Genomic DNA, 25,043 nt, shown 5'->3' with positions numbered 1-25,043 from the left:
GAGATCGTCCAAGCTGAGCACCAGCCCTGCCCCCAATGCCACCTACAGAGGCTCAACATGGTGCCTTTTGCCAAATACACAATAACGTCTGGCCTACAGCTAACGACTGGCCATTAACCAGTAGCCCCTGATCTTTGAGACACAGGTAAGTGAGCTGGCAGGAATCCTTGGGATAAATCATTCCCATCCTTGACCTGACAACGCTTATTTCTTTGCCTTGTTGTATTGAATTGGCCGTGATCTCCAGAATAATATTAACATTAGCAGTGCTGGCAGGAATCCATGGCCTTTCTTTGACTTTAATTGAAAAGCTTCTAACCTTTCACCATTATGTGTGATGGTGTTTGATGTATCATTTTAATAGGTATCCTTTGTAAGGTTAAAGAAGCTCCCATCTGGGCTTCCCTGGTGGCGCAGTGGTTGAGAGTCCGCCTGCCGATGCAGGGGACACGGGTTCGTGCCCCGGTCCGGGAAGATCCCACATGCCGCGGAGCGGCTGGGCCCGTGAGCCATGGCTGCTGAGACTGCACGTCTGGAGCCTATGCTCCGCAACGGGAGAGGCCACAACAGTGAGAGGCCCGCGTACCTCAAAAAAAAAAAAAAGCTCCCATCTATGCTTTGTTTGTTGACTTTAAAAAAAACTGTTATGAATGAGTGTTGAATTTTATCAAACATTTGTTCTGTATCTATTGGAATGACTCTGACATTCTTTCTTCTTAATCTTATTAATATAAAATATATTATTTATAAATTCTCCATTTGATCATTATAAATGTCATACTATGAATATGAACATACAAGTGCAATGTAAATATTTATATATGTAAAATTTATATTTATACATAAAGTCTGATGAATTAAGGTTGTACAAGTTTGCACAATATGTACACTGCACAAAAGAAGATCCTGGCAAAGGGGCATATGAGGGCTAAAATTCAGCCTGCATCTTTTCCTAAGCCATGAGTTTTGGCAGAGGGCTGTCTGTCCTCAAAGGAAGGAGCATAAGAACATGCTGGCTGCCTGCCAAGACCTGAGCCTATGCCACTGTGACCCTCAGAAGGGGAAATATGTACTACTTCACACAAAGGCACCTTACAGGTTAGCAGTGCTTCTGGGTCTTATCCATTTCTAGCCCTCGAGGTCAACGTCATTTACCAAGCAACTCAACCACTGGATATCTTATCTTGGGAGAACTTGCTACAGGATTCTCTCACTTTTAAACAAATTGTCCCTTTCTGTCTACTGCTCAGAATCCCTGCCACCTATCGAGAAGGTGCTGAGGATGCAGGGCTGAGCCACAGAGACAGAGCATCTGCAGCTGGTGGCTTGGAATCTCACAGTGTTCTCTGCAAAGTATCCCCAACCCCCTGGGGAATCTCCCCTCTCTACTGGAGAGGACCCCAGAAAAAGCATCACCCAGCTTTCTCGAAATTCAGGCTCACCAATGATTTCACCCTGGTCCAGTTACAAGGACATGATTGACAACTTAAAACTGTGCCAAGCAAAGTTCTGTCTTCCACTGAGACATAAATAGAATGTCTGCCAAGTGTCAGATCGTAAACCTTTGTTTTTTTTTTTTTTTTTTTTTGGCCACGTCTCGTAGCATGCAGAATCTTAGTTCCTTGACCAGGGATCGAACCCGTGCTGCCTGCAGTGGAAGTGCGGAGTCTTAACCACTGGACCGCCACGGAATTCCCAGACATGTCTTTATAACACTAGACCCTTATCTTTTTTAACTTGAGTACATATGCTGAAAGTTAACTAAGATGCCTTTCAAACAAATGAGGCAAAACCCGATAAATGTGTAGTAAACTCATAGCCACACCTACTCAGAGGCCTCCCCTACACAAATATTAGTCTAAAAGCAACAAAAGGGAAATTGTAAGTTCTGCTAAAGAACAAGGAATAATGAGTACTGGGGGAAAAGTTACAATTTCTATTGATTATATATATATTTTGCCAAGATCCCAGTAAAAGATAGAAATGAAGAATCAGAATTTTTAAAATTGACAATTTGTATCAGGATGGAATTGGATTTCCTTTGACCAGATTCCTTTCATTATGCTGTGGCTCCTGGGTCACATCTAAGAATAATATGATCTATGAGCACCAAGGATGACAAACAAGACAAGAGCGAGTGGGAGAGGCCCTGAGAAGGTCATTTAAGATATATGCACCCAAGGAACAGGCTGCCAAATCCTCACGAAGGCACACACGTGGAATGATACCTCCTTAACAGCCCCAGGAATTGGGGTTTACAAAGCATAAAATCAACTCCAATGGACCAGAAGTATTTACAATTCCAGTTTACTGGCTGTGCAGGCTAAAGGACCCGTTTGCTTCAATGAGATCCACAGTGCATGGAAAACATAACAAATGCACTGGAGGTGCTCAGGCAGATCTCTATTCTGCAGGGTAGACAGTGGGAGTTCCTCAGTGGGTACATGGGGGGTACCAGAGGCAAGGCACCCCAACCTGTACCCTCGGGGAAATGCCAGGGCCTCAGCCAATTCTAGTGCCAACCCCTCCTGTTGGAGCAAACTAATGGGGACACCATTTGTATTCGAAGTCCCATTGAGCACTCGCCTTCCTAACTCTCACTAACTCCTAAAACACGCAACTGACTTCTCCTAAATTAGTGAGGTGGGGCTTGTCCAGGGAAACCCATCCTGTGGACAGGGGGCTTAAAATTGCAAACTTGACTCCTTGCATCCTCTGGACACCTGTAGCTTATCTTCAATATGGCGCTGTCTACCAGGAGTTGATGTTATGGGGTTGTTAGTATTTCTCGTCCCAGGCTGAGAGCTCCTTGAGGTCAAGAGCAGCTTACCCAGATTCATATTCCACCCAGCCTACATCCCAGGCTGTAGCTCATATTCATAGTTATTCAAGACTAACTTGTCGAGAGAATAGAGCTCGACTCGACATTGACTGGGAACATGAAGTGCACCAAGGGAAATCATACAACATTTGACTAGCATGCAGGATGATGGTCTGCAAAGGGCTCAGGGCCATTACATTTAATTTCTTATTTACAAAGGAGAGCTCAAATATTGGAATCCGTGCAACTTTAAAATATTAAATTCAGGTTTTCTTTTCTAATTGGGTGCTCTATAATAGTTATGGGTACTCAAGTCTTGCCTATGGGGGTCTGATAAGGTCTTGGAAGGTCACTGCCAAGTATAATCTAATATCAAAACCAATTTTAATGAACTTCCTGCACAATTACTGAAGGCATACTGGCTTTCAGTGCTAAATTTGATTCGTTTGGAGCAGCCTTGTAAAACTAATTAGGAAGGATTCGAAATAGTTTAAGAATATGAACAAGAAGTGAAATGTTCATAAGCTAATATCATGGAAAGAAAAATGAAATATGAACAAAAGGCAGCTCCACTGGGGTATGAAGAGTCTCTGTGAAAGAATAACCACAAAATATGTTCCTTTATAGGAAACTGTAAGAAAGAACCAAAGAGTAGACAAAAACAATATAATGCACAGGAATGATCACTTCATTTGAAAAGATGTTGCTGACATTTTGCCAAATTGCCATCATCTTTAAAAAAAATTAGCACATAAATTTAATAACTAGTTTCATTTATTCATTTTCTTACACTCTGCTAGGTATTGAGGATATAATCGCAAATAAAATAGATATTGTCTTTGACTTTAAAAATCTCAAATATCTTCTTTTTTGGTATTAATAAGTTTAAAAACAAATTAATTTATCTCATATTGATGTTATGGAACTATCCCCTTTGAAATAGGACTAACCTCAAAGTTTCTGTGACATATTTTGGGGCAACACTGACCTTAATTTGTGATTTTTTAGGTTTAGAAGCACCTACAAAAGTTGAAATAACGATTGTGGGAAAGTAGCAAATTTCAGAATAAGGACTATACATCTACACACCCACACAGATTTGCATGCCTAACGTCAGGTATGTATTTACAATTACATGGCTGCTTTTAGATAGTAAAATCTAGATGATTTTTTTTTTTTTTTTTTTTTTTTGCTGTAAGGAAAAATAATTGAAAACATGATGTGGCTTACCTGCTTGAAATCACTGATGGGTTTATATTGTGGAAATATTAACACAAGAAAGTAATCCCAGCCCCAATTATATAACTGCAGTAGCAAGTAAGTAGGAGTCAAATGGCTATCTATGCCCTTTAGTCTGATACCCAAGACCTTTCAGGAATGAAACACCTTACTTTCCCTGTCTGCATCTTGCCATATTCCTTTATGCATCCTCAACCACGCCAATGACACTACTTACGGCTCGCAGTGTATTCCCCACACCCTTTGATTCACAGCCTTCGTTCATGTTTCTTTCACAGAGAAGCTCCCATTCCCATCTCAACTTGGCCAAATCCTAGCCACACCTTTGGGACCCTTGACCCAGCCAGCCAGAGGTAACCTCTCCCTCCTCTGGACTCATTCTTTTCTCTTAATGGTTCCATTGGCATCCCTGACTTCTTCCTTATATTCTGGCCGTTAGATTTATATTTTTCTCCCTTGGCTCGGAGTTTTCTTGTATGCATCTGCATACCTTCGTCTTCCATAGGACCTCGTACAGTTCTTTACACACAGTAAATAGTCAACATTTTTGGTTGACTACTTATATAGATGAAAAGATCTGAAAATTCTACAGAGGGTAGAATGGAAGACATGAATCAGTAACTGAAGTCACTGAGAATGTTCTTTTCTTCCATATGTAAAACTGTCTAGAAATTAACAATTACATATGAGATCACACCAAGCTTTAGGGAAATCAATTATCAAACACGACTCATGTAACAGGCAGAGTTCCTTTCCACCCTTCACTTTCAGATGTCAAGTCTTATCCCTAAAAGCTATTAGCAGCGGCAAGAAGATAAGAGAAGGAAATCAATTACATAAGCTTCCTAAGGAAAACTGCTTGGCGAACATCAGAGATCTCCTCCTGACGTCTGGATTCCATCTGTTTGCCCCTGCTGTTTTGGTCTCTCTCTCTTTTGAGAGGCGATGGCTCATGTGCTTCTGCGGAGTCTGAATAATTTTATAAGGTAGATTCCACAGCTTATTTCTTACAGCCACTGACATTTCTTTTTCCCACATGATGACACTCGAGTTCTTTGAAAGACTGCTTTTCAAAAGTTGTAAACTGGGAAATTTCATGGGACTAGGATAGACGGGAACAGATGTGGAAAACCTTTCACATCATTATAGAAGCAAGATCCCAAATAGTGGTGTGTAGGATGTTACTTTCTCACGCAGTTTGGCTTATATAATAATGCAAGAATGTGACATGGGACGAGCCAACTCCATCTTCAAGAGCCTTTATTGCAACTATTTCTTTCAAACCAGAACCTCGTGAGATTCTGCATGTCAAACAGATCTTGAAAAAAAACACGCCGTGGAGTGAAATGAACAGACAACTGTTCTAAGAATATCTGTTATTATAGCACATCCTTAGATCACAGAGCAAAATAATTCAGCTTTTTAATTATTCTGACAAATGTTGAAGGCTTCTAAACGGAACCTTGTATTTCTACTTAGAAATATTAACAAAAAAATCTAAATGGAGCAGTAGCTTCTTTATTCTTTCTTGTATTCACATAGGAGAGTTCTGAGCTAGGCTCTTATTCTTAGAAAATTTGAGGATTAATAAAGGGATAACACTTGGGAAGAAAGAAACCATGGCATCTGTGAAAAATACTCAGTGCTTTAAACCATATTTTTTTTCATGTTCCAACATCTGTTACTTCCTTCCTTACTTAATTACAAGTTGCTTTGAAAATTATTATGTATGTGCGTTGTTTTAACAACTGAAATTATACGTGTTCAATAATTGCATTGCAGGCACTCAGATGAAATAATAAAAAATAGGAAATGCAAATCTTAAGCAAAACACCAATTAAAACATATTGTTGATATAATTAAACACTTATGCTACTTCCTCCAGAAGGAACAACTGTAGGCCATGAATAAAACCAAGTGACAAGTATAACAAGTATAATGATCAAAACTTATTTTAAAACTCTCTGGCTGCAATAGCATACATGTGAACTCTTTCTACAACACACCTCACTCTTGCTAAATCAAAATTGGTACTAAAGTATATTTTGAACTACAGCACCCACGAACCAAAACAAACTAATGAACAGACTTGTGCATGGACCAGTTCAGGTTAAGCTTCACAAATGAAGAATCCTTCCCAAGTTCTAAGAAGGAACCATGAGTCCCTTACTCACTGTGGTATCCCCAGAGCCCGTCATGGGGCAGAAGCTTAATAGTTATTCAATAATAAGGGCATGAAAATGAGTAAAAAAACGAAGATGCTCAGATTCTAGCTACATTAGTATGAGTGCATGCAAACGTCTATTAAGACTGTGATGTATGCAGGTCTTGCAAACCTGAGTCAGCACCACAAGAGGCACAATCAATTAAGTAAATGACAAAAGGCTTTGCCGATCAGAGGGATGTCTCCCCAGGCTTTTGTTTGCTTATTTCCTTGCTTTTAGAGGGGATTTTAGAAATGAGTCAGCTGAGGCAGTATGTTGGCTTCTATAACATAGAACCTACAGTAGATCAGACCCCGGCTTCCCTCCATCTTTCCCATCAGTTGGTTGAGCAGAGTTAGTCTCAAATAGAATCACGGGTCTCAGATTGGGATGGCTGGATGGACAGAAAGTTCTCATGCAGCCATGGCTCAAGATACTGTAAGATATGAAAATATCTCTTGGAAACATGGCCCCAGCCTGTGCAGTGAGGTGCTGGACTGAAATATGATTTTTTAAAATTGGGGGGGAGGGAAATACCTAAATGCAGTAGTGCATCCTTGATGCTACAAACTGCACATGGAGGACAGGAAGTCCTCAACTCCAAATGAGAAGGACGGCAACACAGCACATCATATAAAGGCCAATTTGACAGGATAACTAAATTGCTTTTTAAAACTATGAACAAGCAAAGCCTTTTCAGACTCCAAGAGAGCGTTCTCTTTAATTGCAGTGGCAAGTGCCCGTCGCAACTAGAAGGAGACAAGGTGAGCTACAGAAATTGACCAAAAATAAGTGTCCAAATTGACAGACATCAAATCGACTAAAGTACCCCAGGAATGTTCTCTGTGGATAATTCACAATTAGCCCAGAGTGTCAACAGGCCTACAAAGACTGAAGATGCATTTGGAAAAGACTATTCCCTGATTGTTTTTATAGGAACTTCTACTAAGGCTTTAAATTTAGAAAGCCACATTTAATTACTCATTTTGTAGCAGGTAAAAATCTGGCATCATTTAAAAGAGGCCTGGGTTTCCTATAGCTGAGTATTTATTTATGCCATTAGAAAATCAGTTTCTTCTGTGTGTACTGTGTATTTGAGTAGGCCTACAAAAGATTTTTAAGCTTATGGCCATTTAGTGGAAATTGTTATGGCTGAGAATACTGTTACTGTGTTTCCATAAGTAAATTTTAGGTATTTTAATATCAGGTATTGGAAAACCTTTATCATGGAATTTATTAGTAAACTGTAAAGGAAGAATTTGTGTGTGTGTTTGTGTGTGTGCGTGTCTGTCTGTCTCACTTAAGTCACTCTTACAACAGAAAACCTCTATTTGTGAAAACTTCTCTTTTCAACTAACTTTGCAATCACTGTATTTGAATTGTTATAGGCAGAAACAAACCTGATTCTTTGCAAAGAAATCTGGGCAATAGACACTTCCAACACTATAAATAAAACATTTTTGTGAAATGCTCCAGATCTCCACACCAATTATAATTACCAGAAATTGTAGAATAATTTTTATGTTCTAGAGGCAGACTTTTGAGGGATTAACTCCTACAATCCATCATTTTCTCTTCTCTCCATCTGCATCATACATCATTCTTAAACTTGATGACCAAACTTCCAGTTCTAAATTTCAGAATGCTTACACTTCTTCAGCTCTCCACTGTACTACTACTTGATTTTGTGTACTGATATTAACTTTTTCAAAATACTCAAGCCTCTTTTAACAAAATGTGACATTTTTACACTGAGAATCTTTCATCTTTGCAAGCTCTTCACTGAGATCTCACATAACAAAGGAAAGCCAATTTTGCATTCCCATGCTTCGGAAGGTGTAATATCCAGCCAGTTTTAGCTAGGGAGAGTGATAATTCCCCTTGCAGAAGAATATGTAGAAATACACGTGAATGCATTTTATAAGCACAGTGCAGTGGAAGAGTGATAGTGATGAAAAATATTATGTTTATCTATAAAAACTTTTCATTGTTTCCACTGATTTAGAATCAACTATTTGATTTTTACTTAATTTTATTTATTAAATTGTACTTCAGAAAATAGCCTTTTTAGAATTATGAAATGGTATTTTCATAAACAATGGATAAAGCTAGCTGTATCTAACCCAGAAGGGCCACTGACTCATTAAAATAACTAGAGCTTCCAGACAGCTCAATGAGAAGCCCATGCAAGAAGCCCAGGCGAGAGGTCAGTGTCTGTGACTAAGCTTTCAAGGTATTGCTGGGGCAGCAAATAAACATGCAGAAATGGATCTTGGTCCAAAGTGAAATAATAACCCTTTAACTAACACATACAGCTTAATGTCAACTGGCAATGCCCAAGTACCTCAATCTAGCATAAACTGGGCTTACCTTGTACAAACTTAACAAAGCAAACAAACATAATCGGAAAAAGAGAAAATGTGCTACGTACCTCCTCGAAAAATGTTCCTGTCCTCCACGGCAGGGCTGTGGATCTCTAGAAAACCACCTTCAAAAGTGAGGAAACACTAAGCCAGAGTGCAAAGGAAACCAACCACCCATACCATCAAGCAGCCAACTCAAAAACTACTTGTTCAGGTTTAAAAACGTCAGTCTCTCCCAGCTAAGGTTTCCTCTATATTTTATGCAGAAAGGAGGTGCCAGCTATCCCATCTGAAGAGAAGCAGGTGCCATTGCAAGGAGGTTATTATTCTCTTGAAGGTAATAAAGTACTAAAGTACTAAAAAAGGAAAGAAAAATGGGACAGTAAAGATAACTATCATTTAGGAGAAAAGGAAAAGGAAATGACTCTTGTAATAACTCCTTTTTTAACTGATTCAGCTTTGTGGGCGGGGACATTACCTCCTGTCAGTTAATCAGCTCTTGTTCTAGCATCTTCTGAGGAGGCCACAGCATCCCGGACCTTTCAGCTCCTTAGGGGTAGAAGACCTGGACCCAGGGTCTTGCTCTGACAACGGCAGGGTTTCGCGTTCATAAACTATTTTCTCTGGGCCCAGATTTTCTTATTTGGAAAACCAGGAACACACGAGATGACATTTCTCAAAATATTTTGCGAACTCCACTGTGCTACACAAAAACAAGTTATCTTTGTAATGCTGTCATTATTTTCATACATTACAACCTATTTAAACTTCCAACTGCCAGGTTTTACTTGCTTCTAAATGTATCCATGGTGCCATTACTTGACCCAAACAAGTGTTAGTGTGTCATATCAACTCTGATTAACTTTCACAGAATCCCTTTGACAGCATGTATTGATTTTAATGTCTTTATTCTCGACCTTTCAGGGGCTTCTGTGGTCCAGTTCTTTTATATCTAGGATATAGATATCTCTCCTATATGCTTCCTGCTGATATGTGAAATCACAGCTTTTGTCAACTGTTTTATACCGTGTGTGATATTTCAGTAATAAATATAGTGCTGGCAGGACTAAGTCTGTTTCTGCTTTTGAATGATCTTTGCTGTATGTGACACAGTCTTTAGTTTTATTCTTTCACACATCTGCTAAACCTTTGAGGGAATTCTGAGTTAACATTAATTTGAGAAGCAATTCTATTTATGTACTATAACATTTTGTCTTTCTTCCTTTCTTTTGTTGTAATTTTCAAACAAAACATATAATTAAGATTTGGGTTGTGAGTTCAACTTCAATGAATTTCCATGCTCATGAGAATCTGTTAATGGAATTTTCATGGTTGGCAGAAGGATATTATTGCAATATTATGGACATCAAAGGTGCTAATGAAGAAGAGAAGTGATATGGAAAAAAAAGAGAAACCCTCCTCTTTCTTTTAAGATACACTTTGTACTTAATAAGAGTAAAGAAAAATAAAATCTTATCATTTATTACTTAACATTAATCAAAAAAATATTATGCACATGTAGTTGTGTCATTAAATTCTATTTGTCCCCAAAGAACCAGTTCTCAAATGCTGGCCTAGTCACCCACTAGCAACTGGGTACTGGCTAAGTTCATTAATCTTTCTCAAGTTGAGTTTCCCCATCTCCAAGTGGAGAAAATAATGAAAACTGCCTAGCAGGGACACAGGGAAAATAAACACAATCTATTTTGATCATTCTTAGTACAGTGTACGGCAGCAGGTGCTCAATAAAAGTTAATTATTTGATTATGTAACAGAATTTCTGTCTACCATAACACACCTAAATAGTAGCTCCAGTGTGCTTGGTTATAGTTTCCTTTAAATATTTCATTTGATATCATGCAGTAAGTTAGGATTTGTAAGACTTGATATAACAATTATCATAATGGCTATCATATATGACTGAAAAAGGTTAAAAATGAAACAAAAATATGCCAAAGATAATTAAGCCCCAAGTGGCTATTCTAAAATGTTCTAATAATTTTACGTAAAATAATTATAACCTCAAACTTCTAAGTCACTGCTGTGGTCTAGGCTTGAATCCCAGCAGTGGGACCTGGAACAGACCCTGACCCTCTCTCTCAGCCCATCTTCTCGCAGGTAGTAGGGAAAGAGTGAGCAGAATGGTGCCACTTCTCCCTGAGGCCCACCCCCTAGGGGCAGGCTCAGTACCCTCGGGCACTTTACCCTGGGCTGTCTCACTTTCCTTCATCCATAATCACTGGTGTAGTAGAGTCCCACTTACAGAGTTGTAGCAGAATGAGAGCAGATAGATTGCACCCAGCTCTCAGCAAGTGCTCAGTAAAGAACGTCATTTCTCCTTATTTCTATTTCCATCCAGGGTTACGGTGAGACTTTGTTATATGACACAGGAGTCCAGCCCATCATAACATGCCTGGATAACAACTCAAGTTTGTCTAGTGATAACCTCATTTCAGTAATTCATGTGACACTATGCAGTAAGTTAGGATTTATAAGACTTGATCTGACAATCATCATTATGGTTACCAGATATTATCAAAAGAGGTTAAAAGTGAAACACATATGCCAAATATAGGTAACATAAAATAATTTATATTTAATATAGGTTTATATATCTATATAAATACAAATTATAAATCTTATAAATATTAATATAAAAGTAATTTTAAATAGAAAAACATAAAATGTGACTTGTTAATGGTATATTATTCAAGAATAGAAAAAATTTTCCTGGAGACTGTGACCTGGTGCCAATAATGATGGTGACAATTTCTATTTCTGTTTGCCTATGTTGCTTTGTCACTGAGCTAGGATATGTAGACATGTACCTCATACATTCTGTGTATCCTCTGAGACAGCCAGGTGTTTGCATTCGAGTATGCAGCCTGGAGATGCGAAACAGGGCCCCAAGTGTCCTGCCGACTCAGAGGCAGAGCTGGGGGGTGGCTCTTCCTCTGTCACCTGCCTACTCGCTCTGGGAGGCCACAGGCGTGAAGGGATGCTGTGGAGAGCTGGGGAGGAGCAGCGGGGCTGGAGGAACCCAGCACTCCTGTGGGTTCCAAGCTTACTTGGAAGTGGGAGAAAATGTCTGTCCATTAAGGGTCCTGATGTATCTCATTCCAAACTCATCAGAGGCCTCCGCCACCAGGGAAGGACACATGTGCCACCAGGGTCCAGAGAAGGGGTACCAGGATCACAGAATCAGGCATTTCAGGGCCAGGGAACTTGGACTCTAGCTGGCTTTGCCCTGCACTTCGTGGAGGAAGACAGGGGCCCCGAGGACAGTGGGTGGGCCTTGGAGTCACATAATTAATTGACTGCAAAAGATCCAGGCCCTCCCTCTGTGTGCGTCAGTCAGCTCCCCAAACAACCCAAGGCTCCATGGGCCCCCAAGCCTCCAACGCCTGGAACTTACGTTTCTTTAACTTTACTTTTTATTATTTTATTTTGTCATGGTAAACATGACAAACTTTTAACATGAGATCCACCTTCTGAAACTTCTCAGGGTTCAGTACTGTATTGTTGACAGAAGGCACAGTGTTGTAGAGGAGGCCTCTAGAATGTGTTCCTCTTGCTTAGATAAAACTTGATTTCCCCATTTCCCTCTCCATGCAGTCTCTGGCAACCACACTTGAACTCTTTGATCCTATGTATCTGACTATTTCAGATATCTCCTGTAAGTGGACTCACACGGTATTTGTCTTTCTGTGACTGGCTAATTTCACTTCTAGCACCATTTCACTTAATGTACTCGTGGTTCGTTGATGTTGCCACAGAAGGCAGAATTTCCTTCTTTTTTAAAGGCTGAGTGGTATTCCATTGTACATCTACACTGCATTTTCTTTATCCATTCACCTGTAGAGAGACATTTAGGTTGTTTCCACATCCTGGGTATTGTGAATAGTGTTGCAATGAACATGGGAGTGCAGAGTGCTTTTCAAGATCCTGATTTCAATTCTTTTGGATGTGGAGAAATTGGAACCCTTGCATGCTTTGGATGGGAATGCAAAATGATGCAGCCACTATTGGAAACATCATGGAGGTTCCTCAAACAATTAAAAATAAAACTACTATACAACCCAGCAAGCCCACTTCTACATATTTAACCAAAAGAACTGAAATCAGAATTGTGAAGACATATCAACATTTGGAAAGTTAAGAACAGAGTTTCACAGAAAAAACAAATGGCTCTCAATGAGGGTCTTTAACTGTCCGAACTGACCATCTCTTACTGAGATTTAAATAAAGGCATGGAAGTTTAATCAAAGACAAGGACGTATGAATTTCATGGGTGAAATATGGGAAATCTTTTCATGAAACTTCAGTTTAAAAATGGTGGAGCAAGAAAAGTTTCTCAAGTCTTTTTATCCCGTTCATACCTGAACTTGAAACCAACTCTTTTTATTGGCTGCTGTAGTGCTCAGGAAATTCAAGTTGTTATACTTTCCACAAAGCTGTCCTTTACTGTGTAAATAACATCCCATTAGTATACAGTCATTTGTAATAAGCTTGGGCTCAGAGAAGCAGCGGGAGCCCAGGAATAACAATTAAAGAAATGAGAGTAAGAAAGAGAACTCACAGGGAAGGTGAGACCTTGTGGCTGAACATCAGAGGCATCACCGCACTTGATACAGCAGCTCTAGGAGGGATGAATGATCACCCTCTTCTTAGTGGGGGAGACAGAGACTCAGAAATATCACCTGACTTGTCATCCAGTCAGATATCGGCAAGGAGATAATCAATTTCATAAATCCAAAATCCATAAATTACTTATACTTACAGCCACTACCATTTTTTTCCAATTAAAAATGTCCTTACATTTGTTTCTTAATTCTATTTTTTAATGTTTAATTTAATTTTTATTTTATATTAGAGTACAGTTGATTTACACTGTTGTGTGCCACTATCTTGGTAGAAGACAAAACATCAAAAACAAACATACTTCATGGCCAAAGATTTCTAAACTGCAACTAGAATATGATCAACATATTACTTTACCTAAATAGCTATTATTATTATATTTTTAATCTTATGAATTGAATTGATAGGATACATTTTCTAAGCAATCCAGAGAAACCAAGCCCCGCCTTCATGCTTATGCTCCTCATTTGGCATTCCTGCCTTAGAAGAGACAAAAACTGGAATAAATAGAAAAAAAAAAAACATGCAGGAAAAAAATCAATGCTGTGATTCTATCGTAAAAGAATAGATTGCTCCAGTGTACCATAATAACACCTTCCTGGAATTACATGGCCAGTAGATTAACTACAGTGGGGAAGAAAAAGAAAACTAAACTAAAATACCTAAAAACTTATATTAGCCTTCTTAGAAACACTTGTGATATTCCTCTGGATGTGAAAACTGATGTTATATTTTTTCATAAACCATAATTCTGTAAATTTAGACACAAATAAAGCCAAAATACATGAACATTTTGGAAAGACATTCCGTTTTTACATTTATAATCATATGTGTCACACACACACACTCCAGTGACTACATAGGAGATAGGCTACTCTTTCCTTAATATAATTTTTCTTTCATTAAACTGTTTTTAAATGTAATAATTGAAGTCAGTTTGCAATAAGAAAATGAATGACTTGAAATGTTTTCTGAGTTCTTCGTATTGCAAAGTTTTAGAGACTAAAGTGCAAGATCAACTCAGGTCATCCATCCCTGTGGTTTCCCAGCAGAGGAGACAAACCTTGATATGGGAGTGGAGATCCTAGTGTTAAATGTCGAGCCACTGGGAACAGGGCTGATATATTTCAGCAAAGAATAAAACTACCACATTTGAACTGTTTTCCTAGAACATGTGAATATTCACAGATTTACCTGTCACATTTTCATAAATAATTTAAAATCTTAGCATCTGAAATATCAATAAATACGTCATCCTAAACTGGATACTAAGATTTTCCTTGGTTGAAAGTTAGTTCATGATGACCTGCAAAGAAGTGCCTCTATAATCAGTGATAGATTCCATTAAAGTTACTGCAAACTTTGCCAGTGCAAAGGGGAAGAAATCTAATTGCAAATCCCAATAACAGAAATCTCCTTGGGTTGGGCATAATACCTGGCAAAGCATCTAATAATCCTCTTCTTCTCTCCAAATTCCCCAAGGCTATCTGGAGTGTGTGGTCTTTGCATCTCACAAAAACAAACTTTACAGCAACACAGAAACATCCTAAGCCTCATGAGCCAAGGTTACAAAATTGCTGCAAAGACCAACTGGAAGACCAGTGAGGAAAGGCGCCAAGCCAGACCTTCTCAGGCTGAACCTCTCCACCAAAACACCTGCACTGTCTTTGCAGCCACTCTGCAGTGCCAGCACCAGGGGCAGGCAAATAAAGTGAAAGCCCAACAGCCTTTGATGCTCAATCATTCTGACAGATGACACAGGATGAGCAACAACAGGCCTTTTCACAAGTGGAATTTTATTTGAGAGTCTAAAGTGTTAAGGGAAATAGGACCCGTTAAGGCAGAAGAAAAACAAAACCATCATTTGTCTTTTATTCCCTCAGAATTGGCAGCAAATGTGCTCTGACAATGGCCCCATAAAGTTTCTCAATCCTCAGTGTCTCAGGTTTGTCCACATTTTATAACTTAGTGCGGGCCCAGTATGATGACCTTATTCCATTTCCCAAACCAAATATAGTGCCCAGAGTTAAGCAGACTGAAGTTTCTGTACTAGCTCAGAAATGAGAACTGGAAAACCCCTGGGGCAGTGTATCCCATAAGAGAATATTTATTCCAATCAGCCTTCAGGATACTCTGAATTTCCAGTATCTCCTCTAGACATTCTCATTAACCAGAAAGACTTACGTGATTCACAGCATCTAGTGCCTGGATGTGTCATGTCTATGGAGCATTTAATGTTTGCAGTATATCTAGTGTCTGCTGAGGATCTTGTGTTTGCAGAATATCTAGTGTGTGAGAGCACCTAGTCCCTGCAGAGTATCTAGTGTTTGCAGAACATCTTGTGTTTGCAGAGCATTCAGAGTTTGTAGGACACCTTGTGTTTGCGGAGCATCTAGTGTGTGCTGACTCTGGACTCCCAGCTCTAGCCTGTGGGCTGGGGATGAGGAGGACTACTCACCACACTACAGCCCGCACAGTCAGGACCATTCTCGCAGGTTCTGTGGCGAGCTTGAATGCCGCCTCCACACTGTGCTGTGCACCGTTCCCAGGGACCCCAGCCTGTCCAAAACATGTGTGGGGGGCACAGCAGATGCTCATTGCAGTACCTGTAATGAGGAAACCAAGAGGAAAAAGCAAGGGTTTAGTGGAACGTGAGGCCACAGGCTTTCCACTCTCTGGCCCTGCACGGGATGTTGAACCCATGGGCATGCTCCGCGTGAGGGGCGTTTCGTGTTCCGGGTGGTCACCCAGGGAAGGAGGCGGATGTGGTGCTGGCCATGCTGTGTGTGCACAGACAATGGGATGCGTGGGAGACAATGAAAAAACATTAGACTCACAATGCAGGATGGATCTTCCTGTGCAGCCAATTAGAGGAGAAACAAACAAAAAACCCTTCAAACAGACACTCAAAAAATGAGAACACATAGAAAATACCTAAGTAGGGCGTTTAACTTCTAAACATAAACACTGAAAGATAAAGTAGGTTATGAATATAAAGGCAGCAAATTGTATTTGGAATTCATTTCTCATCCTCGAATCAAATAAGGCCCGTAATCCTACTAATATAAGTCAAAGAAAAGTTAGTCTAATTTTAGCATGAAGCTTCAAGTCACATACTGCCAAGTTATTGTATTTTTAAATTTATTTGTAGACTCTCAGAATGATGGCCAGCTACCTTAGTTTAGATGACCACCTGTTACCCAAAAAGAGTTGAATTACTATTGACAATTAGTCCTATTTTTTAGTGATTGACTATACTTCTACATGTACATTCATACTGCCAATTTTTAGCCAAATATACATGGCCTTCCTTAGCCTTAGAAGGATCAAATTTCTTCTCGTCTTTAATACTACAAGTGAAATAAAGCAAAGTGAGGGAAGCAAACAAAAAACAAGAAGGAAACAACCTGGCAAGGTGCAGGTTTATAGCTCATAGGGAAGAAGATGGTATTCTGAATGTAGCTAAACTTAGTGAGACACATTTGGCAATTTTGTCTCACTAAGTGCCGGAAAGCACAAAGAGTACTTCCCTATCAGGTGTGTCCAACCTGCAACACATACAGGGAAACAGACCCAAGTCCAGGATGTGCAGGATAGAACACACTATCTTTATTTTCTTATTGAAGTAGACTTAATTTACAATGTGGTATTAATTTCAGATGTATAGCAAAGTAATTCAGTTTATATATATATATATATATATATATATATATATATATATATAATATACATTATATATATATTTTTCTTATTCTTTTGCATTATTTTTATTACAAGATATTGAATATAGTTCCCTGTGCTATACAGAAGGTCCTTTTTTTTTAACTTATTTTATATGTAGTAGTGTGTATATGTTAATCCCAAACTCCTAATTTATCTCTCTTCCCTTTCCCCTTTGGTAACTTAAGTTCATTTTCTATGTCTGTGAGTCTGTTTCTGTTGCATAAATAAGTTCATTTGTGTCATATTTTAGATTTGGCATGTAAGTGATATCATATGGTATTCGTCTTCCTTTCTGACTTACTTCACTTAGTATGATAATCTCTAGGCCCATCCATGTTGCTAGAAATTACATAATTTCATTGCTTTTTATGGCTGTGCAGTATTCCATTGTATATGTATACAACATCTTCTTTATCTATTCATCTGTCCATGGACACTTAGGCTGCTTCCATGCCTTGGCTATTGTAAATAGTGATGCTATGAAGTGGAGTGCATGTATCTTTTTTTTTTTCTTTGTGATACGCGGGCCTCCCACTGTCGCGGCCCCTCCCGTTGTGGCTCCGGACGTGCAGGCCCAGCGGCCACGTCCCACGGGCCCAGCTGCTCTGCAGCATGTAGGATCTTCCCAGACCGGGGCACGAACCCACATCCCCTGCATTGGCAGGCGGACCCCCAACCACTGTGCCACCAGGGAAGCCCTGCATGTATCTTTTTGAATTAGAGTTTTTTTCTGGATATATGCCCTGGAGTGGGATTGCTGGATCATATAGCAATTCTTTTTTTATTTTTTTAGGGACACTCCATACTATTCTCCATAGTCAGAAAACACTATCTATCTTAATGAGCAAAAAATATAGGTAAACAGCTGATTTCCAGAATGTAAGAGAAGTAATTCGGGGAGCGTAGTTTCCTGACAGCAAATGTTGATACGGTTCAACTGTCTTCCCATCAAACCAGGGACATTTAATGAAGAATGTGATGGATTCCGGAACAGGTACAGCCATGAAAAGCAAGAAGCCAGGCCAAGCTGAAGGGAGTCAACAGGATGAAACACAGTGAGCATCAGTGGGCATTCTGGAAAAGAACAGAAGGTAGGAGTGGGAAGAGTGAAGTAGAAAGGTGATTGAGGGGCTTCCCTGGTGGTGCAGTGGTTGAGAGTCTGCCTGCCAATGCAGGGGACACTGGTTCGTGCCCCGATCCGGAAAGATCCCACATGCCGTGGAGCGGCTGGGCCCGTGAGCCATGGCTGCTGACCCTGCGCGTCCGGGGCCTGTGTTTCTCAACAGGAGAGGCCACAGCAGTGAGAGGCCTGCGTACCGCAAAAAAAAAAAAAAAAAAAAAGGTGATTGAGGAGAAGTGAATAGAAAAAGGGGAAATGAGTGGAATGATCTATCTTTAAAGAATTTGATCTTTATTTGCAAGGAAGCAAGGAAACCCCACCAAGCTCCAGAGACAAAATAGCACCATCAGAGTTAGAGTGAAGTCTGGACTACAGAAGTTGGTGTCTCATCATCCTGCTGGTGCTGGAGCCCCTGAGGTGAGAGGAGCTCTCCGTGCTTGAGTGAGGGGTCTGAGCCTGCAAAGGCTCAGGGTGCGGGGTCACGTGCAGGACGAGTTTCTGGAGCAGATGCCGGCCAGGAGGGCATAGATGCCAGCCACCTGAGGGAGAGATAGCCCAAGGTGGACAAAGAGGATGCTGATGGCAAGAGAAGGAAAGGGACATCACATCCATGGCGTCTGGTAGAATGGGAATAAGATGGCAGCCGTGTGGATGTACAGAAAAGCAAATAAGTAAACAGCAGAGTCCAAAGTCAGCCTCTCAAATGAAAGGGGGAGGCATGCTTACTTCTAGGGAGAGAGGGTTGATATTTCACAGCGGAAGGAACCTTCAGAGAGTCGAGAACCAATCAGGAAAGTGGTTAGGTCTCTAAATCTCCACATGAAAGAGTAGCCAGTGAAACTGAATACTTATCACTCTTCCCTGTGTGCTTGATTGTTTAAGACAGATAGTCCTCTGGGGCCCTGAGTCTCGGAGCTCAGGACTCTGGACAGTTTCACATGTGGGAAGGAAGGGGAAGGAGGCTTCTAATTAAGAGAGTGTGACCTCTAGATAGAAGAGCCAAAACAACACTGAGGACACCATAGAAGAAAAGCATCTGACCTCAGGAAGCCTGTGCAGATGTGTAGCGTTACCATAAGTAAAGCAAAGCATCCTGACTCCTTAGTGATTATTAGCATACATGTTGGTGCAAGGATTGTTCTGTGAGGCAACTGCTATTTGTTTTAAGAACGTGTTTGGAAGAAGTAAGTCAAGAAAACTCAGAACATCAGAACTTTCAGCATTTAATTCAAACTATCCATGTGTAGCTTCTCTCATTGTGGATAGAAGGCCACCTCCTGTTTCCAAGGTGATTTTGCCCATATTTAAAAAGATCTGGACGTCCTCGACTCCTTGACATGAATTTCAGCTTGCAGAAACAAAAACAAACCAACACTAGGAGTAGGCAGGGCAAAGGAAAATCTTACCAAAAATGCTTATAAAACCCTCGACTTTTAATAAAAGGCACAGCAACTGAGCTCCCACTTCCCCACAGCAAAATAAATCATAATGCATAAATCCTTTCTCATCTCTGCCTACAGCAGGCCCTCCCCTGAACACGCTCAGCGTATTATTACAGCTGAAAGTCCACAGCTGGAGAATGTGATAACTGCATGTAGCATAGAAATTTCAACCAGTGTTATAAATGATTTACTTGGCTTCATTTTTAGATGGTCAACAATGTGCTTTCCCCCTTCTCTTTCTCTTTCTATAGTAGTCCCATGACAAAAGGCACACCAGGATATGTGACTGTCGCCCTCTATAAGGGAGGTCAGAGGGAACTAGAAATTGCCAGTTTGTCCCTTTATGTCTGGATTTCACTCATGAATTCAACCCGGGAGAGTCTGCTCAGAGGCTAAGCCCTTACAAGCTCCTAACTCTGGATTCTGCAATTTCAAGGGAGTACTGTCCATCTGCCCCCTTAACTCCTTCACCCAACAAACACGTGCCACTGAGAGACGTACCTCTTGTTAAACTCCGGATTGGGCCTCTAGCGTCACAAACAACAATGGATGTCTAAACTTAGTTACCTTGGTGACTCTGGGTGTGCAAGGATTTTTATTAACTTATGGATAAAATAGCTGCACAGTAGACCAGCCACCGGTTCCTCATTCTCTAGTCCTTAACTCACAGCTGGCTTTTACCAAATGATAAGCTAAACAGTTTTGAAATTATATTTGCTCTCCTGGACCTCTAGCATCTTAAAGCACTGACAGTCACAGATACATTTCATGATGCATTAAAAATTAAGATTTTAATTTTGCCCATGACTACTCATTCTCATTTTGCATTTAATAATGAATTAATAGCCCAGCAATATTTCTCCATAAATTATCCATTTTTCCACAAACCTAGTCTCTGTGAAGAGCATTGTCTTTCATAATCCTGTATAGACTAGACTTTCAATACCGTATCATGTTCCTTGTCCTCTTTCTTCATGCTGCAAATTGTGTTCTGTTGTGGTTCAATCCATGTTGGTTTCTCACTGAAACCTCTGTTAGCCTGAACCAATCAGAGCACTGTTAGAACTATCTTCTTCTTGGTTTGCTTTAAGTGATTGTTCCTTGGCTGGGCCACACTGGGATAATGGAATCTTTTGTGGCACCGGAGAAACTGTACATGTATTGAGTCCTCCATAATATTATTTTTTACCCCAAGGGAAAGCTAAGGGAACCAGTAGGATAGAGTGATGATAATGACTTGCAAAGAGCATCACTTTGGTTCATCACAGGATTAAGAAAACTTGCCCACAAAGACGAAGAAAAATCATATAATAAACCCCCATTGGTTCCTGGGTCTCTTAACTTTGGTAATGCAGTGGAAAGACTCTAGCATGGTCTTCATGAGCCTTGCTTCCTGGAATTCACATCTTGTGTAAACCCCTCCCACTCAGTGTGGGTGGAACCTGGGACTTGCTTCTAACCAATAGAATATGGCAAAGATGACAGGCTGTCACTCCCATGACTATGTTACATAACAGTGTAATGTCCTTTCAGGAAATTCTCTCCCTTGCTGGCTCTGAAGTAGTAAGCAGTCAGGTGCGTAAGGCCCAGGTGGCAAGGAATTGAGGGCAGCTTCTGGATAACAGCTTCAGTCCAACGACACGGAAGAAACTGAATGTGGCTGACAACCACGGGATTTAGGAAGCAGTCCCCTCCCCTCTCCTACTGAGCCTCAGATGTGACCATGGCCACAGTCTACACCTTGGTGCACCCTTGTGAGATCCTGAAGCAAAGGACCCAGGTAAGCTCTGTCCAGACTACGAAACCACAGAAACTGTAAGCCAATAAAGCATGTGGTGTTTTAGGCAGCTAAGTGTGAAGTAATATTATTATGAATGACAACTAAGACAGATCTTGGCACCTAGGCATGTAGTGCTACTGTAAGAAATATCTAAAAATATGAAAGAGGCTTCAGGACTAGATAATGAGTAGAAGCAAGCAGAATTTTGAAAAGCATGGTAGAGAAAAGCTAAATCACCTTGAACAGACTGTTAGTATACATGTAGACTTTGAGGATGCTGCCAGTGAAGGTTTAGAAGGAGATAAAATAAAGAAGTAAAACTCAACAACAACAAAACCAACCCAATTAGATACTGGGCAAATTCCTAGACATTTTCAAACAAAATATACAGATGGCCAATAAGCACATGAGAAGATGCTCAACATCATTCGTCTTAGGGAACTGTAAATCAAAACAACAATGAGACACTTTATACTTGCTAGAATGGCTATAATCAAAAAATGAAAAAAATAACAGGTGTTGGCAAGGATGTAGAGAAATTGGAACACTTGTACATAGCTGGTAGGGATGTAAATGATGAAGCCAATGTAGAAAACAATTTTGCAGTTGCTCTAAAAGCTAAACATGGAATTAATATATGACCTAGCAATTCTATACATATATATACACACACACTCCTACATATATATACAAAAGAACTGAAACAAGGACTTGAACAGATACTTGCATGCCAGTGTTCATGGCAGCATCATTCACAGTAGCCAAAAGGTGGAAATAACACAAATGTCAACTGATAGGTAAATAGGTAAACACAATATGATGCAACCATGCAAAAGAATATTATTCAGCCTTAAAAAGCAATGAAGTTCTGACACATGCTACGACATGAACTTTGAAAACAATATGCTAAGTGAAATAAGCCAGACATAAAAATGGCTAAGTGAAATAAGCCAGACATAAAAATCATATTGTATGATTCTACTTATATGAAATCTCCTAAATAAGTAAATTTATAGATTAAAGGTTATCAGGGTTTGGAAGGAGGAAATAATAGGGAGTTATTGCTTTTTGGTTTCAGAGTTCCTGTTTGGGGTGATGCAAAAGTTTTGGAAATAGTGTTATGGTTACACAATACTGTAAATGTAATTATGCCACTGAACTGAACACTTAAAAATGGTTAAATGGCAAATTTTATGTTATATATATATATATCTTTAGCACAATAAAGAAATTAAAAGAAAATAGGATCATATTATTAGAAGCTAGAAGGGAGACCCTTGTCATACAATGAAGAGTGCTTCCAAATTTGTCACCGCAATTATATGGAAAGCAGAATACATAAGAGTGACTTGAGTTATATAGCTAAGGAAATTTCCAAGCAAAGTGTTGAAGGTGCCACCTGGTTTCTTCTTGCTGCTTATAGTAAAATGTGGAAGGAAAAATAATTGAGGGAAGCAATATTAAATGGAAAGAAACAGGTCTGGATGGTTTTGGAAATTCTTGGCCTCTCCTGATGGCAAAAGATGCTAAAACGAAGAAGCAGCTTCTGAGCACTGTCAGGAAAGGTTGACATAGAGTAAAAAGCTGAGGATGTGACTGTACAAACTTTTGTTGAAACCTCAGAAACATCAAAAGATCAGAGTAGCATTCAGTCATACAAGGAGTCCTTTCAAAAAGTCAAGAGCAAGAGTCGCAGACCCCTCAGTCACAAGCAAGCTGGAGGGTGCTGTTCCTCAGCCATCTCAGCAGGAACCCCAGGTAGAGAAGGGCTATCTCAAAAAGATCTATGGGTGTAGATCTGTTTAGTGGGAGTAAACCCCAAGGAAATTCACAGAAGACTTATAGAGTTTATTTCAGCAAGAAGATCACCAGCTTAGACTGAAATGTATGGAGAAAGTACAAATGAAATGAGGCTGTTGGAAACCCAGACTTGTACTGGCAGGAAGCAGGCTGATTAAACTGTCCAGCTGGAAGCACATGCTACCTTTCATGAGAAAGGAAGGATGATTCAGGGAACAGAAGTGAGAGCCCAGAACACAGAGCTAAGAATTGTGGAGAATCATGGCCAAGCCTTGAAACTTAATCAAGCAACTCCATACACTTGTCTGAATAGATTTCAGAATTTCAATGGAAATTTCTTTGTGCTTTCCATTTCCCCCCTTTTCCAACAGAAATATCTGTAGCTGTAACCCTTTGCCTGTCCCACCATGGGTACACTGGGTGTGTTGGTGGCAGATAACGTGTCTCTCATTTTAAAGATGGACAGACTGAGATGAACTACACCCAGGAAGGCTCATTCACATATGGGTCTGACTTAAATAAGGTTCTGAACTTTGGGGAAATGATTGAAAGGTATAAAATTCTGTGGAAACTTGGGAGGGGAGAAATGCATTTTGTACGCATCAGGGACAGATAAGCGACACTGACAGATAAACTATATGGTGATCCCAATGATTCCTGCCCTTCTGATGTTCACATCCTGTGTAATGTCCCCCTCTTGACTGAGGACCGGGTCTGTAACTTTCTTCTAGCCAATAGAATATGGAATGGTGGTGGTTTGTCACCTTTGTGATGACATTACATAGGAGAGTAACGTCCATTTTCCAAGGAGATTCTCCTCTTTGCTGGATTTGAGGAAGCAAGTGACCATATTGGGAAGCCTCACTTGGCAAGAAACTGAGGACCGTCTCAGGCTGACAACTAGTGAGACGCCGAGATCCCAGACTGAGCCCACAAGGCACTGAATGCTGATAACAACCACACAATCTTGGAAGTAAATCCTTCCCCAGCTGAGCCTCAGATGAGACTACAGCTCTGGCTAAGCAGAGAGCCCAGATGAGTCATGTAGGAACTCCTGGTCCACTGAGACTGGAGTTGATAAATGTGTGTTGCTTTAAGCCATTAAGTTTGTGTCACACAGCAGGAGAAAACAAATACAGACAATGGCATTTGCATTTTGATAATATTTATACACAGAGATCCATTGCTTCATCCTTGCTGGTAGCCTTTTTAGGAGTCACTGCTTCTATTCAGTTTCTGCTACTCAAGAAAATCATTTTCCAGGAAGTTTTAGAACAGAAAAACAAAATGCCCATGCCTTTTAAAGTACATCTAGAATATAAGTTATATATTTTCTTTATCCATTATGTACAAAAAATGATGTAGCTATTTCTGAGATCTCTGTTGCAATAAAGCTCTCATTAAATTTTTCATATATTGGAGATTTTATCCCAAATCAAAAGTCACTGACTGTAGTCCTAACATTAACTTCAGGATTTTCCCAGGAGAGCCAATTTATTCATTTGTGGCCACTCAGGAGTTCTTTATGGTTGACGGTGTTCAAATAAACAGTGTGATTTTATTAATGATTGTGTATGTCTAGTCCATCATCTTTTGTAACTTCTCAGGGAGACAAGGGTCTCCTTTAATCTCTAGTTCTCAAATTTCCCTTTTTTCAGAATCAGAATGGTATTTCTTTATATTACTTAGGTAGAGAGACTTCCTGCATAACATGGCAAAGAAACCTAAGAACCGTTTGTTTGTGAAGATCAAGAAAGTGGTATCATGTGTTTGTCTTTTCTAGTTTTCATTAGTCTTGAACACCCCCTAGAAAGGTAGCTCCAAAGGGAGATTTCCCTGGGCCACAGGCCTTGTTCTTATCATCCAGGTATCTATTACTTAAGTCCCAATGTTCCCTTCTTAAGCAAATA

At 40.0% G+C, this 25,043-nt stretch overlaps 1 protein-coding gene across 4 annotated transcripts in view; it reads right to left on the bottom strand.

Annotated features, from left to right (window-relative positions):
- Window positions 1–25,043, bottom strand: part of SEMA5A (semaphorin 5A) — a 492,799-nt gene that overhangs the window by 48,220 nt on the left and 419,536 nt on the right. For all 4 annotated transcript variants that reach the window (XM_082622624.1, XM_082622623.1, XM_082622626.1 and 1 more), the window contains one exon: window positions 15,727–15,874. In XM_082622624.1, the coding sequence (XP_082478750.1) occupies window positions 15,727–15,874 (148 nt within the window). The remainder of the gene's footprint in view (window positions 1–15,726; window positions 15,875–25,043) is intronic.

Source organism: Mesoplodon mirus, assembly GCF_964341445.2.
Source record: "Mesoplodon mirus genome assembly, chromosome: 5".
In the NCBI taxonomy this organism is placed as follows: Eukaryota; Metazoa; Chordata; class Mammalia; order Artiodactyla; family Ziphiidae; genus Mesoplodon; species Mesoplodon mirus.
Note: the sequence above shows the minus strand (reverse complement) of the source record. Positions and strands in the feature narration are given on the sequence as shown.